The sequence below is a fragment of the Plecotus auritus genome (assembly GCF_963455305.1).
Source record: "Plecotus auritus genome assembly, chromosome: 13".
NCBI lineage: Eukaryota > Metazoa > Chordata > Mammalia > Chiroptera > Vespertilionidae > Plecotus > Plecotus auritus.
Genome location: NC_137779.1, coordinates 19,933,988 through 19,951,701, shown reverse-complemented (window position 1 = coordinate 19,951,701; position 17,714 = coordinate 19,933,988). Strand labels below are relative to the sequence as shown.

At 46.0% G+C, this 17,714-nt stretch overlaps 2 protein-coding genes across 19 annotated transcripts in view; both read left to right on the top strand.

The window, feature by feature from the left end:
- Positions 1-16,023, top strand: part of PRDM10 (PR/SET domain 10) — a gene marked incomplete at its 5' end in the record, with an annotated part of 52,701 nt that extends 36,678 nt beyond the window's left edge. For 8 of the 11 annotated variants that reach the window (XM_080649916.1, XM_080649914.1, XM_080649917.1 and 5 more), the window contains 6 exons: positions 557-700; positions 1,085-1,255; positions 2,979-3,116; positions 5,828-5,993; positions 10,301-10,404; positions 12,354-16,023. In XM_080649916.1, the coding sequence (XP_080506042.1) occupies positions 557-700; positions 1,085-1,255; positions 2,979-3,116; positions 5,828-5,993; positions 10,301-10,404; positions 12,354-12,554 (924 nt within the window). In that variant the 3' untranslated portion in view covers positions 12,555-16,023. The remainder of the gene's footprint in view (positions 1-556; positions 701-1,084; positions 1,256-2,978; positions 3,117-5,827; positions 5,994-10,300; positions 10,405-12,353) is intronic. The other 3 variants (XM_080649911.1, XM_080649918.1, XM_080649912.1) reach the window with 2 other exon arrangements.
- Positions 16,024-17,389: 1,366 nt separating this feature from the next.
- The window catches only part of NFRKB (nuclear factor related to kappaB binding protein), a 30,923-nt gene continuing 30,598 nt past the window's right edge, over positions 17,390-17,714 (top strand). For 3 of the 8 annotated variants that reach the window (XM_080650364.1, XM_080650363.1, XM_080650361.1), the window contains exon 1: positions 17,398-17,490. The gene's annotated coding sequence lies outside the window, so the exon portion shown is untranslated. Of the gene's footprint in view, positions 17,491-17,714 lie in introns of all 8 variants that reach the window. The other 5 variants (XM_080650366.1, XM_080650362.1, XM_080650367.1 and 2 more) reach the window with 4 other exon arrangements.

Genomic DNA, 17,714 nt, shown 5'->3' with positions numbered 1-17,714 from the left:
TTCTCCCAGGCGCTCTGCTGGCTTCTTCTGACTTGATGGGGACTGATGTTATAAGGAGCTGCTTTCTGAGAACATAGGTGAAACGGCGGAGAAGAGGGTGGGCTTGTCCCAGGATTAGCACCATCGGGTGGCCTGAGCACTCGACGGGGCTCCTTTTCCTTGGCCTGCAGCTGAGGGCTCCTGTGTGAGAGTCCAGCTCAGAGTTTGTGAGCTCGGGCATTCGAGTGGGAGCTCATGTGATGGCTCCTGAAAAGGGGGGCTGTGACCGACTGCGGCAGGTGCTGGTGGGACCAGGGGGTGCTGTGAGGTGTTCTGGCCTTGGATGGTGTGGGTCACGTGATTCTTTAATTTCTCTCAGCCGCTTCTTTTCCCTTTTGTAGCATGGGCCGCCCTAGGGAGGGCACAGTCAGCATCGCTCTGACTTCTTCTTTTTTTTTTTTTTTTAAATGGATAACATAAGAGACTTTAGGAACCTTTGTAGGTTTGCTTTTGAGAAAGACTGAGAATAACTAATTCCAGCAATAACTAATTCTTGGTTTTTGCCATAATTTTCCAGACCAAGATGGTCCAGCACATTCGCAAGAAGCATCCAGAGTACGCCCAGCTCCCCAACACCTTGCACACGCCGCTGACCACCGCTGTGATCAGCACTGCTCCGGCCGTGTTAACCACCGACAGTGCCACCGGCGAGACCGTGGTGGTAAGTGTGTGACCGGCAAGAGCATCTCGTCTCCTTCTGGGGTCACAGCTTTCAGGGCCAGAGTCTTTAATTGGCTGCAAATGTAGCCACTCTGCTTCTGATCGGGTCTCCTCTGCAAAACTTCCAGTGCTGCTCATTGGCCGCAAGGTTGTCCGAACCTTGAGGGTAACCCACTGGGCCTGGCATAGACAGATGGATACAGATGTATAGGTAACCTTCCAGCATCTTCTCTGCTTAGGAATTTCTTCTCTGCGAGCTCAGGGCTAACTTGCAGGTTCCACGACCCACCAGTGATACAAATGAGACTTTTGTAGGGTCTAAGTGTGCTGAAGTAGCTACAGGCAGCACTGCCATCAACTAATGCGTTTTGTGTGAATTTTCTAGACAACAGACCTGCTAACCCAGGCCATGACAGAGCTGTCCCAGACCCTGACGACAGATTACCGGACGCCACAAGGGGACTACCAGCGAATTCAGTACATCCCCGTGTCACAGTCCGCATCCGGTCTCCAGCAGCCTCAGCACATACAGCTTCAAGTGGTGCAAGTGGCCCCGGTACTGTACCGCACTCGTCTCTCGTTCCCTTCCTGAGTGCCACATTGTCACCAGCGCATGTGGCCCTGAGGTTAACGAAAGCACGATTCTCAGAGCTGGCGTGGGGCCCTGCTATGATGTGCTTCTGCATGCACATCCGGAGTCTAAGGCATTTGTAAAGCCCTCTGCGGGCCGGGCAGGGCTCTGACTTAGCAGTCAGAGGGTATAGGCTCCAGCGCACGCTGCCATCTGCGCTGCTGCGGACAATACCCGCGCGGACTCTCTCTGAGCCTCTTCTGCATCCTTATCCTGGGTCACCGGGGTGACTTCTTGGTGAAGAGCCAGTTTGAGAAGTCCCGACACAGGCACTTCTATCAGTGGGAGCTTGTACAGAATAAATGTGACCCAATCTCTGAGTACCAGTCAGTACCTTATTCGAATAGACCAGCGATTTTTAACAGGTGTGCCGCAAGGATTTTTAAAACATGCAACACCCCATTGTTTAGCCAGGGGCACTGGCCTCTTTTCCCTTAGATCAGTGGTCGGCAAACTGCGGCTCTGTTGACTAATGAGTTTGCCGACCACTGCCTTAGGGAAAAACACTTAAAAAACATTTTAATAATGTACTGTCTTTAACCTGAACTCAAAACTTCTGGGTAAGGGTAATGACTTACGCAGTGGTCAGCAAACTCATTAGTCAACAGAGCGGCAAACCGCGGCTCGCGAGCTGCATGTGGCTCGCGAGCCACAGTTTGCCGACCACTGCCTTAGATTATCAAGTAAAAAAGTGACAACAGCCAACACAACAATAGCTGCCTGGCGTGAATGAATCAAAATTATACATAGTTTTATTAGATGGGCAACAAATACATTTTTTGATGTGCCACAGAATGTTAGTAATTAGTTTATGTGTGCCATAGATGGAAAAGGTTGAAAATCGCTGGTACAGGCATATAACTGTGTTCCTTCTACCAGGTAATTAGTAGCTCATTCTTCCTTATTAGGGAGCTAAGAGAAGGAATCCCCCCAGAACTGTTGTTTCATTTAATTACACTGAGGGCGTGTCCGCCAGGCGCCTGAACAAACCAAATGGAAATCATGTGGTCTCTGAAAATTGGAAGCTAATACCAGAGCAGGGAGTGGAAGCTGCCACTCACTGACTAGTCTTCATCTCGTTTTTCTGATGGGAGGGCTCTTAATTTTGGGCTCTGAAAGAATCTATCCCTGGACTTGCCTGTAAAATACGATGTGCGTGTACATTGTTCTGGAAAAAGGGCTCATACGTTAGCCAGTTTTCAAAGATGTCTGTGATGCATAAAAGGTTACGAACCGCTGTTCTAGTGGTTCAGTCAAGACAAGCTGAAAGGCAATTCTCTTCCATGATATCTTTTAACTCATAAAGCGTAGGTCATTACATTTAATTGAAATTGAAGGGGAAAGATTTCCGATTCCGGAGAGCGTCTCATCCAGCTTTTATTAAAAGCTATATTTCTTTTGGCTCCTTCTCTTTCAGAAGTTAATAGCATTAGAGGTTCCTGTTTTACAAGCTTCATTTTAAAAACTGCCTTTTTCCCTGACGTTAGCCAGCTCGGCTTAGGTGTGGGCTCTCTGGGAGTGAAGCGTTGGATCGAAGGTTCTCTTCTCTCGCTTCCTGTGTTTCTGTTGGGATACTGGTTGAGCTGAACTTCTCTGGAAAGATTTCCCTTCGCCTCCATCAGAATGGATCTGTGTTTGTCTCCTCCAGGCCACCTCCCCTCATCAGTCTCAGCAGTCCACTGTGGACGTGGGCCAGCTGCATGACCCGCAGACCTACACCCAGCACGCCATCCAGGTGCAGCACATCCAGGTCACCGAGCCCGCCGCCTCGGCCCCGGCCGCCCAGGTACACGAGGCGCAGACTGTCCCCAGACGTTAGTATGACCCAGGGACCCTGAAGAACTAGTAAGAGTGAAGAGACATTCCCTTCAGACCTCGCCTCCTTGACTCCCGAAATATTGTTAGCGTGGACTGTGGTGCGGTGTTTCTTCCTTTTCCGCGTCCCGCACGGAAAGGGAGAAAGACAGGTTCCTGAGGGGAGGAGCTGGGGATTAAGAAATTAGAGAAAGAAAGAGACAAGAGACAGAAATAGATTCAAGCTGGGTGCCGGGTGGCTTCCTGTCCTCTGATAGAGAGACAGTCACACTCACCTCAGACAACACAGCATATTTATTGGTTTCCAAAAGGGATTTTATGATCAAAAGGAGTTTCAGGTGTGCCCAAATCCTATTCATCAGGATCTGAGTAAGCTCCTTATTTTGGTTGGGTCAAGGTCTTTTTTGTTCCTCATTCCAAGTACATGGATAAGAAATCAGTACTGATAACAGGATTCTGCCAGTGCCCTTGGGCTCAGCTGATAAGAATTAAAAAAGTATCCATGTGCCTTCCCAGACGGCTCTCTACAGTGGACCTTAGTTTTTATATTGGTATTTGGACACACGTTAAGTGATTAGCTTCTATCCCAATGGGCCCTGTGATGTGACATCCTGCAGACGACCTGGCCTTTGCTTCCTCTTCTCAATGGCCGGGGAATGGACAGTAGGCAAGGGCTAAGTTGTTCCTGTCATTTTGGAACAGTGACTTTGAGGAGCATGATTGAGCTGGTATGATTGAGTCTGTTATTCAGATAGCATAGCGAGACCCATTAAAATAATTTATGAAATCCTTACCGTTGTTGTGAAACTTTTCTAGGTCTTGTCCTCAAGGAACGTGGAGTCTAGTAGGGGGATAACACAAGTGTGCACGTGCATAGGATGTGGAGGGAAGGTGTGTGTACCCTAAAGGGTGCACGTAGGCCCCCCTGGTGTTCACAGGCTCCAGGGTCAGAGTACAGATGAAGACCTGCGTGCCAGGGGCTGGAGCACTTACAAGTCTTAAATCAGGCTAACGAACCATTAAGTAAAATACATTCTGTCTTCCTACTTGACACGTACACTTTTATAATGACAAAATTGAAAAATATATGTGAAGTCACATTGATCATAATAACCTGATACGTGGGTAGTGCCAGTTCCAAATCAGTAGTATTTTCTGCCACACACCACGATGGCTCTACACCTGCCAGGCTGTCGCAGGAGGAAGCTGGGAGGAAGGCTTTTTCCCTCTTTTGCTAGCTCTGTGCCCTTCCAGTTTCTGTGGAAATCCATGGGGTACACACGCACAGTCTACTTTCCTGCTTATTGGGGGCGGGGTGGGGGGTGGGGTGGTAGAGGGAGGCCACGCTGCTCGCAGCCTGATTGCCCTGCCCTCCTGGTGTGAGGTTCAGCGGCTGGGAGGTTTCTCCTTCCTCCTCCCAGCCCAAGACAGGCAGCCTCTAGCCACAGGGACCCCAGGTTTCCCACCCCCACGAGCATCACGCTTCTGAGTTTCTAAAGGAGCCTGAGGCTGGAGGGCAGGAGGGACCCCTCAGAGCTCCTTGTCGGAATGTGGTGGCACAGGGACCACCTTCCCCAAGACCGTCCCCCTTTCCCCTCACCCAGGCTCTAGCCTGCACCTCACAGGGCCTGTGTACCCACGTGGACACCTTGACCTCGTGTCTCAGCTTTGTCCACACCCTGCAAATGGTGATCCCATGGCCCCTAGGTCTCAGGAGCCCCCAAACCCTTAACGGAGCCCACATGGAGGAGGCAGGACCCCTGCAGGAGGACAAACCCAAGGAGGAGACTTGTACAGGCCCTCGAAGTGGGTGCAGGGCCATTTCCACAGGGAGGCCTGGAAGGGGCTCCCTCACATTCCAGGTGGCGTGGTCACTTGGCCTCATAGGATGAGGGCACAGCAGAGAAGGGCTGACCAAGATTCCTGCAGGATCCCCCTGGCCCGGGTCTAAGAGCGATATAGCTATAGAGATAGATTCTGGGAATTAAGAAGATTATGTTTAGGACATTTTTGTAGAAGTGGTGTTGGGATTAGGTCTTGAAGGAGAGGTAGGATTTTGACGTGGTACTTGGGGAAGGCATGATGACTTGAATATGGTCTCATTCAAGTAAAGACACAGAGATGGGACATTGAGTGTTTATAGAAAACTGTTTAGGTACGAACAGGAAATGGTGTTGGGAAAAAAGCTGGAAAGGTGGTTTGGAGCTGGAGTACAGAAGGCTCGAGGGGCAGCCTGGGAGCCTGGGCCTTCCCCTGGGACAGGAGTGGCCTCCGCAGCGGGGTCTGCACCTCCCCCTGTGCTCAGCTCCACGAACGCTGGGACTGTGCAGTTCACTTCAGTGGGAAGTAGGACTTCAGTTTGTGCGACAGATTAGCTTTGTGACACAGGCAAGGTAGTTCGCTTCTCCATTGTTCTCACTTCGTGTAATATAATCATATTTTCACTCACTTATCTTTCTAACAAGATACTCTTGGAGATAATCCTTTGAAAACTAAGTAGGATTTCATTGTTATGATTACTTTTCATTGATCCTATTTGTTTTTAAAATATTACTATTTTAGTAGGTAGGGGTACTTTCAATGTTATAATTTGTACTAGCCTGAATTGTTTCTTTAGTGATTTAGTCTTCGCTATATTGGGAATTCATGATTTTTCTACTCTCGCTTTCTCTCTCTCTCCAGGTGGCTGGGCAGCCTCTGAGCCCCTCCTCCCAGCAGTCTCAGCAGGGGCTCAGCCCCTCCCACATGCAAGGCAGCTCCTCGGCCCCAGGCCAGGCACCCCAGCAGCAGCAGAGCTCTGTGCAGCACACTTACCTGCCCAGCACCTGGAACTCCTTCCGTGGCTACTGTAAGTGAGAGACGAGGGCCCTGGCCGGGTGGCTCAGTGGGTAGGAGTGTCTTCCTGTTCACCAAAAGGTGGCCGGCTCGATTCCCAGTGAGGGCACATACCCAGGTGGCGGGTTTGATCCCTGGTCGGGGTGCCTGCAGGAGGCAACTGATCGATGTTTTTTCCCCTCACATCAATGTTTCTCTCTTGCTCTCCTTCTCTCCCTCCCTTCCTCTCTCTAAAGTCAATAAAATAAAAAGAAACAAGGGGTTAAAGCTGCAGGTCATCAGTGGGGAACCTGTAGCCATGGGCCATCATTTCATCAGCTTTATACGGATTTTCTAGATTAACATCTCATTGACCATTTTCTTCTCTCTGCATGTACTTGAATGATTTTCATAACAGAATTCAAGGTAGCATCCTGATCAGAGAGCCACCCATTTCAGAGACATGAGGAATATTGCTGGAATAAGTGTAGACAGGTGATTTAAATAGTAGAATAGATGGATGTAGGATCTGTCGATAGTATTGATTTATGTCTACCACCAGTATTTATTGAATGTCTGCTTCTCAACCAATGTGCTAGATGCTGGGTATACAAAAGGTTAACATTCACATCAATAACACCACACAGTAATAATGCTAGCCAGCTTTCATTAAGCTCTTGTTATGTGCCAGGAAGGTTTTTAAGCAACGTATATACACATTCAGTATCCACAACCTATGAGGTAAGTACAATAGTTATTTGTATCCTATCTAATAAAGAGGGAATATGCTAATTGACCCTCACACCATCGCCAAGATGGCGGCGCCCACAGCCAATAAGGAGGTAATATGCTAATTGACTGCCCCCCCCTCAAAGATGGCAGCACCCACAGCCAATAAGGAGGGAATATGCTAATTGACTGCCATACCCTCAAATATGGCGGTGCCCACAGCCACAAGATGGCAGCGCCCAGTCCCCTCAGCCCCGCTGGGGCAGCAGGTGCATGGCAAGGCCGGGCGCCTGCCTCCGGAGTCCCCCAGTCCCCTTAGCCCCCCAGCTGCCCAGGGCCGGCCCGAAGCACAGGCAAGACTCAGATGGCAGCTGCCCAGCCACTCAGGGCCACCCGAGGCTCAGGTAACCAGGGCCGCCCCAGGCTCAGGTAACCAGGGCCAGCCGAGGCTTGAGCTTCGGCAGTGGCAGCAGCAGAGGTGTTATGGGGCGTCACCTTCCCCTGATCGCCGGGTCGCCTCCCGCCCCTGAGGGCTCCCAGACTGTGAGAGGGGGCAGGCCAGGCTGAGGGACCCCCCTCCAGTGCATGAATTTTCATGCACCGGGCCTCTAGTTTTACAGATAAGATAATGTAGGCACAGAGGAACTTGTCTGAGAAACATAGCTTGTAAATGGAGGTTTGAACCCTGCAAGCTGGATCCAGAGTTGATACCAAAACACCCTGCTGGGCTGCCTCTCCTAAGGAGATTGTCTTTGGCTCAAAAAGATCACTAGCTGATTGAGAGAGAGATAGGAGTAGTTGCTTTCAAAACCCCGAGATTAGTGCTACAGAAGCAGTAAAAGGCTGGCTGCTGAAGTTCAGAATAGGTGACCGTCTGGGGGATGACAGCCTTGGGTATGAGCTGGACAGTATGGGACCTCTGTGACTGAAGATGTGGGAGGAACAGGACTAGAGGTAAAAGCCTCAGTATAGGGAACTAGGAGGGATAGGGGCTGAGAAGGTGGGAAGGCCAGAGATGATCTTCCCTTACTATTGATTTCTTTTTTGCAGGGGGGGGGGAAGGTAGGAAGGTGGGGTAGGGTGGGGGGTCGTGGTGGCCCATCTCTGTTGTGTTTGATCATTGGCTACATTATATAGATTTGGTATAGAATTAGGCTCCACCCCGTCCATCTAGTTATTTTTATAGTTTATTCTCTTAAATATTGGTGGGCACTACGAGGCCTGAGTCTAGTTTCTAGTCATGGTGAATACCAGTGGGATCCTGGTCAACAGGCTGGCATTGATACTCAGTTTAATTCCTGTGAACGAAATATGGAATGATGAAGACAGTCACGGGGATAATAGTATGAACTAGCATTCTAACCTGAAGAAAGGATTCTAGAACTGAACTTCTTTATTTTAGGGAAAAAATTTAAAAGATAAGAAAAACATACTAGTAATAGTGTAATGAGTGCCCCTGTACCCATTATCTAGCTTCAGCAGTTATCAACTCCTGGCCAATTTTATCTCCACTGAACACCTCCATATCCCCTCATCATTCTTTCCCTCTCCCAGTTCTCCAACTAGATAATAATCCATGTCATTTCATCCACAAGTATTTTGGTATGTATCTCTAAAACCAAAGGAATATACTTAAAAAAACAAAAACAAAAACAACAACAACTCCAGTACCGTGACTGCCCCTAAAAATAAATGATGGTAATTTTTTTTTTAAAATATATTTTATTGATATTTTACAGAGAGGAAGGGAGAGGGAAAGAGAGCTAGAAACATCGATGAGAGAGAAACATCGATCAGCTGCCTCCTGCACACCTCCCACTGGGGATGTGCCCGCAACCAAGGTACATGCCCTTGACCGGAATCGAACCCGGGACCCTTCAGTCCCCAGGCCGACGCTCTATCTACTGAGCCAAACCGGTTTCGGCGATGGTAATTTTTTTGATACCATCAGATATCCAGTCAGGGCTCATATTTCTTGTGACTGTCTCATAAATTTTAATAGTTGGTGTGTCCAAACTGGGTTCCAAATAAGGGCCAAACATTGCAATTGATTCTGTATTTTGAGTTTCTTTTACGATGTGTTCTCTCTCTCTCTTTTTTAAGTTACAATTTATGTGTTGAAGAAGGTGGGTCATTTGGCCTGTAGAATTTTCCACATTCCGACATTTCTCAAAATCCCACATGGATTTTGCCCTATGATCATTTAAGATGCCTTCTTCTGGCCTCTTTATTCCCTGTAGGCTGGCAATTAGATCTAGAGGCTCTGTTGGAGTCAGGTTCAGTTTTGTCTCTGACGCTTCATAGCTGGCTGTGTGCTTCCATGAGGAGGTACGCGGTGTCTGGCTCTCTCTTTTCCTTTGGCCCGCCATTTCATCAGGGATTGCGAAGTGGTCCTAGGCTGATTCTGTCATTTTTACACACCAATTAGCTAGGAAACTTCAATGAAGAAAACAATTTTACCTTAATGAGCAGGTTTCTCTGAGGTTCGGTTTGTGCAGGAATGGCAGGATAAACGCTTTAAATACCTGGCTCATCTCCTTACTTGCCAATTTTCAAATTCATGCGTTGTTTCCTAGTATTACCCAGTAGACCAATGAGGGCTGTGTGTGTGTTAGTACTGTCATGTACTCATGGATTTCATTGGCTGTGGGCGCTGCCATCTTTGAGGGCGGGGCAGTCAATTAGCAGTGGAAATAGCTGACGTGTTTCAGATTACGGCAGTGGTTATCCTTACTGATGCTCAAGATTACCCATCTTTAGCTACTGGGACCATCTTTTTTCTTTTTTTAAATATACTTTTATTGATTTCAGAGAGGAAAGGACAGGGAGAGAGAGAAACATCAATGATGAGAGAGAATCATTAATCGGCTGCCTCCTGCACACCCCACACTGGGGTGGAGCTCGCAACCCGGGCATGTGCCCTGACCGGGAATCGAACCATGACCTCCTGGTTCATAAGTCGATGCTCAGTCACTGAGCCATGCTGGTTGGGGGCATCTTTGGATTGGCTCTTTTCTACACAGTCCTGTAGTCTTTTGTAGTATCTTGCATGCTGGTGTGACACCTTGTTCTAGGGTCATCTTATATGTTTTCTGACCCAGATCTGGAATCAGCCATTTTCCCAAGAAACTCTGGTCCCTTTTAGTAGAAAATATTACTCAGAGACTCAATTGGGTGCTAGGGTGAACTTTGGTGAAATAAAACTCAAGTTAGGTTGATTCATGATTGCTGGGCAATAGTGGATACATTGTGCTACTCATTCAGATGTGAATATAAGAGATAAAAAATATTAAGCTAACAGGTAAGTTTTTGTGTCTTATTTCAGGGTTTTAAAAAGCTGTTGTGTATTTGTCTTTATGGATATTCAGAAGCCACAGTTGAGGGAGGTGCATTGATTGCCTGCAATATTTGGTAACTCTACTAACCTCACGTGGGCAGTTCGTGTCAGAGTTGCCTTTACTATATCAAAAAATCACATCATCATAAGACTCTCTCAGGAAGCAAATCCCTGGCAATGTCTCGGTGGGGAAGGTCGTCACGTGTTAGGGTTTTTGTCTACCACTTGTATTAAAATCTGAGACCACTGAAATATGCATATTTCCTGTTTTTCAGCATCCGAGATTCAAATGATGACGCTTCCCCCAGGACAGTTTGTGATTACAGATAGTGGTGTGGCAACGCCAGTCACAACTGGGCAAGTGAAGGCGGTTACTTCGGTAAGCTGTGTGCTCGCGAGGATTTTCCTGTCCACCCTACTGCATCCGACTCCCCTTCCCCTGCCTTCCACTCCCCAACCTGCAATATCTGAGTTAGAAGGACCTCCTGTGCTCCCATTACAACTTGTGGAGTTGTATTCTAACCCTGTCACAGTTTACTTTATTTTATTTTATTTTTTTTATAAATTTTATTGATTTTTTACAGAGAGGAAGGGAGAGGGATAGAGAGTTAGAAACATCAATGAGAGAGAAACATCAATCAGCTGCCTCCTGCACACCCCCTACTGGGGATGTGCCCGCAACCAAGGTACATGCCCTTGACCGGAATCGAACCCGGGACCCTTCAGTCCGCAGGCCGACGCTCTATCCACTGAGCCAAACCAGTTTCGGCTCACAGTTTACTTTAATTATTGGTTTACTATCTATCTTTTCTCAGTAGGCGATGAATTCCTTGAAAGCCGGGGCTTGGTCGTTATCTCTTTATTCTCAGTTCCTTGCATAGGAGGCTGGGCTATGGGAAACCAAATTATAATTGTGTGATGAGCATGGACTCAGAGCATATGGCCCTAGATCAATCAAATGGGTATTTGGCTATGGCTTTTTTCTGGACATTGCTTGAAAAGGCCAATGTTTGAGTTTTCAAAAACTGTGGCTTTTTAAAAAATTTTTATTGATTTTTCAGAGAGGAAGGGAGAGGGATAGATAGAAACATCGATGGGAGAGAAACATCGATTAACTGCCTCCTATATGCCCCACACTGGGGATTGGGCCCACAACTCAAGCCTGTGCCCTGACCGGGAATTAAACCAGTGACCTCCTGGGTCATGGGTAGATGCTCACTGACCCACACCAGCTTTGCTCTGTGACTTCCTTTTTTCTCAACCTAGTAGCTAGCTAACCCCTCTTCTGTCCATCACATTTTTTCTTTAAAATGTTAATGTAAGGATATAGCTAGCTGCAGTCTATGAGGGAGATTTCATTATTAGAGGAGAAATGAGGAAATGGAGAGACAGTGTATATTTTCATGAAGCTAATTTATTCATTGTAAGGGGCTTTATTCTAAGACTGTGCTCTCCCTATGCTTTTGAGTGTTAAAGCGTCTTTCGTTTGACAGCAGCATTCAAAAATGGCTTTGCTTGGCAAAATAACACTTGGAAACATTTATGATTACTTTTAATGTTGCCAGTGTTTGAAATTCTGAAGTCTGGGAGCAGTTGATTTTTTTTTTTTAATAAATCTTTATGCAGATTATTACAATTGTTTCTCCTTTTTCCCCCCATAGCTCCCCTCCACCCAGTTCCCACCCCACCTTCTGCCCTTACCTCCCCCCCACTGTCCTCATCCATGGGTGTATGATTTTTGTCCAGTCTCTTCCTGAACCCCCCCATACCCCTTTCCCCCTGAGAATTATCAGTCTACTCCCTTGGGAACAGTTGATCTTGCCTACCTGTCTTGGGGGCTGTTCTGCCTCTTTAACGAGACTTTAGATCAAGCATGTCAAACTCTTGGCCTGTGGGCCGCATGCCTCGTTTGTTTGGCCTGTGTTAGCCTTTGAGTTTGACATGCTTGCTTTAGATGATAATTTTTCTTTGATCAATTTTATATTAATCTTAACATTTAATGGACAGATAGCAATCTTATTAGAAATCTAAATTCTTCAGAGTGGTTCAAGGGCAAATGTTTCGTTTGCCATGTAGGTTACCATTGTGATGCCCAGCTCTGTCTCTGAAGGTCTTCACTGTATCTGTTGGTAGAATAACTAAGGACCCCTCCTAAATCACCTTTGTGGTCAACTACTGTGATTGACCCATTCTCCCCAAAACAATGTGCCTTACCAATTTTAGTTCCCCTTGTAACATTTCTTTACAGATTCCTCCCTTTTTCTGTCCCCAGGACCCCCCTACCCCATCACGCCTCAGATTTCTAAAGATCCTTTCTTCCTGCCCTAGGGTCATTATGTGTTATCAGAAAGCCAACCGGAACTGGAGGAAAAGCAAGCTTCCGCCCTCTCTGGGGGAGTCCAGGTTCAGCCAACTGCGCACAGTGACTTGGACCCCCAGACCACCAGCCAACAGCAGCCCACACAGTACATCATTACAACCACCACCAATGGGAACGGGAGCAGGGAAGTGCATATCACGAAACCTTAACTGCCACCCTTGAGCTAGAATCCAGCAGTCACATCATGTCTTTTCTCATTCATAAATTGGAAAGCTTCTGATACTTACAGCTCTTTTTTACGATTTGTCATTCACTCAAGAGTTTGGAGGTTACAGTTTTGACACTCGTACAATTGACTGGGGTTTATTTTATCAAGGCCACCTTTACCAAATGGACTCTAGCAGTTGCTGTTGTGGAATGGAGATCTTTCAGTGGCAAGTAGAGTTCAAGATGGAGACATTTTGCCTCGTTCGTGGGTTGATTTTTTAATACATTGATAAGCCTTACTTTTCCTTTGTGGAACTATTAAGTGGTGTATTGTGTTTGTACCAAAGGTGGAGAAAGGGTGTGACAAGTCCATGGCCATGGACTTGATTCCAAGCCGTGGCACCAAAGGAGAAGGGGCATTTTATAGGTCTGTGTTAGGCCAGAACTGCTTCATCTTTTGAGTTTGCAGGAACTTAACCACGGGGGCCTATGGACTGTGAAAATAACCATGATGAAACAAAGGGTGACAGTGATGTCCTGAAGGAAAAACTGTCGTCTAAATTTTTTTTATTGCGGATTGAAAAAAACAACAACTTGCCTTTTTTGGGAAAAATCACTGTTGGGCTATTGGTAGTACTTCCCAGAGATACTGCCCTCAGCACATAAGGCCAAGAGACCATGTTCTGCTGGATCTTACTTATTAGTCCACCATGGTGGACTCCCTGTAAGAAAAAGGTTGCCTGATGTCAGCAGAATTTAAACTTCTGCATTAAAGCATTGCCACCATTCTCTGATGTGGTTGTAATAAGGAGATACCAGAGATAGCTGTACCAAGTGAAAATACGGAGACGATATGTATGTACATGAAGTGAAAAGCGCTGACACCTTGTCCTGCCTTGCAGGATCCATACCATCCATTGGTAAAGGGTGAATTCCTTTCTCTTAGCAGGTGTGTATTCGGCCCTCGCCCACAGCATTCAGTGTATTTTAGGATTTTTAATGCTTTCTTAAAATGAACATTCTTTAAGGTTGGATGGAAAGGTGGCCCTCCTTATTTCTTACCACTCTTACCTTAAACATACTATAACTCATCTGGACCCTTTGGTATGTATGACCAACTTCACACTTAGGGGTAAAATAAGAACATGGGGACCAGTTATAATACATTTAAGGCAATGATTTTCAACCTTTTTCATCTCATGGCACACATAAACTAATTACTAAAATTCTGTGGCACACCAAAAAATATATTTTTTGCCAATCTGAAAAAAAAGGTATAATTTTTATTGATTTACAAAAGAAATAATAATTACCTACCCTTTTTGCTTGTCTATAAAGATTTCTGGTACCAAGAACTAACCAATCAGATGAAACCTTATTATGCAATGCGACCAATAAGATGCAACTAATTATTATACGATCTATATTTGGGTGTTCCCCAAAAATGTATACATACTTAGGGTTATTATAATACATACTTTGGGTTATTACTTTGGGTTATTATAATACATATCCTTTTCAAAATTGAGCTATCTGCTATTTAAGTGTGTATACATTTTTTTGGGGACACTGTTTTTATGGTTCAAGACAGAGCATTCATACCAGATGGCTATTGTTGTATTGGCTATTGTCATTTTTTTATTTGACAATCTGAGAAGAGGTCAGTACCCCTGACTAAATAGTCAGGTATTGAATGTTTCACAAATTCTTCTTGTAGCACACTGGTTGAAAATCACTGCATTAAGGGATCTGGGAGAAATCCAGTCTTGATGGCTATTACACTGTCAGTAGGGAAAGGAAAAAAATCTGCCTCAGTAATAGTTTTGCTTATATGCATTCCTCTTTGTTAGCTATGAATTCATTGGGGGAAAACATGTCCCTCTTTTTTACTATACATTCCAATTGTACACATAAAACACTGCAGAGATCAGTATGTATTTTAACAACTTTTTGTGATATACTAACACATTTTTAGAATAATTACTGATGGTAGAATTTATCACTGCAGAAAAGAAAGACCTGACTTAAATTTCAAATGAAGTTAATTTATTTTATTTACATTTCTGGGTAAAAACTGGTTCTATCAATTAAGTATAGTAGCTTCTTTATAGTAAAGATAACTTTTCTGAAAAGTAAACAATTCAATTGAAACAACTTCACTAATATAGATTTTTGCACTTTATTTCTGAGACCTCATTTATTTAGTTACCCCTGAAAATTTGGGCACTAAGAGAACTTGAGAAAGTTACTTGGGAAATGTGTAGAAACTGAAAATGAACTCTGTATCTTTGGTAACAAAGAGGTAATGTCAATATTTTTAATAGAAAATATTGACCCTGAATGACAAACTAGAGACTCTGGGTCCCTCAGTCCCACGTTGTAATGATGGTACATATCCTCGGATCCAGTCTAGAATGACTTGCTAGGTGAAGAATGCTACACTTCCCCAATGATCCAGTTTAGTTTTAATACCTTAAATTTGGCTCTCTTGGGTCCTTTTTAATTTGAATCAGCAAGGTACCCCCCCCCTCACCTCAGGAGTAACATTGATTAACATAGAAAACTATCACTAAATGGAATGTTCATTTTATACCAGTTATTTCAAGTTTTAAAATACACAGAAGGAAATGTGGAAGGACCTCTGTCTATTTCCTATCTAAGTCCTTCCTTCCTTCCTTCCTTCCTTCCTTCCTTCCTTCCTTCCTTCCTTCCTCCCTTCCCTTCCCTTCCCTTCCCTTCCCTTCCCTTTCCTTTTCCTTCCTTCTTTCCTTCCTTCCTTCCTTCCTTCCTTCCTTCCTTCCTTCTCTCTTTCTCTCTCTCTTTCTCTCTCTCTCTCTCTCTCTTTCTCTCTTTCTTTCTCTCTTTCTCTCTTTCTTTCTTTCTTATGTGGAATAAGTAAATCTCTAAAACTAATTTGTATATTATCAACCAGAGATGCAGGTGGCAGTCAAGCCAAATAACACTGCTTTAAGATCAGGTATTCCGCACATTCATCCAAGGTAATAAATTTTCAAAAGGACTTGGATTTGAAGAGATGGCAGAGTATAAGTCATCTGAAGACCCAGTTTTGGGGGAAAATGTTTGTAGCCAATGTTTATATTGTTTTGTTTCTTAAGACACATTGGCACTGTAGACTTCAATCAGTGCAGTGTAAATTTTGGAGTAACATAGATTTTACATTTTTATTGCTTGATTTGTGCCCACATAATAGACATTTTATCATGTAAAATTCCTGTTATCCAGGAAAAAAACTATTATTTTGATTCTTGAATTGTTTTTTGATTTCCAATTATCCTTTCAAAAAACTCTTAGGGCTAAAAAGCACTTCATGAGATGCTAAAGCCGACCCCTGGGTTAAAAAGGTTGACCCTATCCTGTTATTTAAATGTGAACATTTATTGTACATTCAGTGAGTTATAGTGTTAATAGTCTTGTGCTACTCAGCAGGTGTAAAAATTAATAAATATTTTTTTAAATAAACATCTTCCTTGTTTGTATGTGTGACGCTTCAAGAGCTACTGAGACTTAAATTTTTTTCCTACTATTACCACTTACAGTGTTTTGACTCTGATTCACTGTGGTCTGGTCAGACTCCCTGTGAGAGAATTTGTGGAATGATGTTCTTCTGCTTATTCACTTGGTGGTTTCTAATTCAAGAACCTACCAACTTTCTAACAGGAACTAAGGGCAGGCTTGCAGCCAGCAGGGGGGCAGAGAGGGGCTTTTTTTAAAAAAACTTCTACTTTCCAAAAAGGGAGGGATCTTTTTTGGGGGCCCAACAGCTTCTCTGACGTGGTTGTATCCGATCAAGAGAACGGAGGCCTGCGGTGTGACTCAGTAGTTGAGCGTGGACCTATGAACCAGGAGGTCACATTGGATTCCTGTCAAGGCACATGCCGGTGGGGTTGTGGGCTCCACCTCCGGTGGGGGGCGTGCAGGAGGCAGCCATGGATGATTCTCTCATCATTGATGTTTCTATCTTTCTCTCCCTCTCCCTTCCTCTCTGAAATCAATAAATAAATATATTTTTTAAAAAAGTGTTTTTTTTTTTAAACTTTATATAAAGCAGAGAACAGGATGATCTCTGCACGTCTGCTGGGAGTAGCTGTGGAATCTGAAGCCATTCTAAGTAAGAGCCAGTGAGTAAGAAGAAAGAGACATAGATTCTTAACAAGAGGAACGTTATCCAGTTTAATTTAAAATGTATTTCTTCAGTGTGTATACTTTTTCCGACATCCAGGGTCCTGGGTCGGGAGGGAGAAATGGGAACACACGAGGCGGGGCATAGGCTCGAGTCCCCTTTCTCCTCAACGTAACTCGAGAAACCGCTGTTTTTCAAAATGGGAATTAATAGTGCATAGTACTAAAAATGCAGCTGTAGTACAGATAGTTGATAGAAAATGCTTAGCATAGTGTCTGGAGCAAGTATGCTCTCTGCAAACCTTACCTAAAAAAACTGCATTCAGTGACTCGGGTTTTGGGGCCTCCATTCGCGGCCAGGTAAAAGCTACACACCCTCTCTACCCGCCAGAAACTTCTAAACCAGGTGCGACCTTCAAGCTGATTGCAAATTGCAGCCTGAGACACAGCGGAGAGAGCTCCTGCCGCCCCAGGCACCGCCCCACGCCAAGCGCCGCCCCACGCCAGGCCCCGGCCCCGCCCCAGGCCCGGCCCCGCCCCAGGTCCCGCTCCGCTTCTCTACATACCGTCCTGGCTCCGCCCAGAGACACGCCTCTGCAGGCCCCGTCTCACGCAGCCCCGCCCCGACGCCCCGGCCCCGCCCCTCTAGGACCCGCCCCCCGGTATCCAAGGCTCCGCCCCTTCCGCCGCCGGAGCCCGGAGCGTGCACGCGTAGAGACGCCTTGCGAGGGCGAGCGCGTCCTGGAGCCCGCGGGCCGAGGATCGCAGCGGGCAACGAGGCCCGCGCTTGCGGCCGAGGTGAGGGCGGGCCCTAGGGGGCGAAAGGGTTAAGTCGTTGCGGGGGAGCGGAGGGAGGGAGGTGCTGGGGTCTCCGAGGGTCGCTGCTCCGGTGGGTATGTGGCGGGGTGTGGGCCTGTGGGAGTTAGTGGCCCGGGTGGGAGGGGGTTAGGGTTGGCGCGGAGGGGCCTGGGCGCAGCGGTGCAGATTGGAAGGGCGGGACCTGGGCCTCGGGCTGAGGCGGG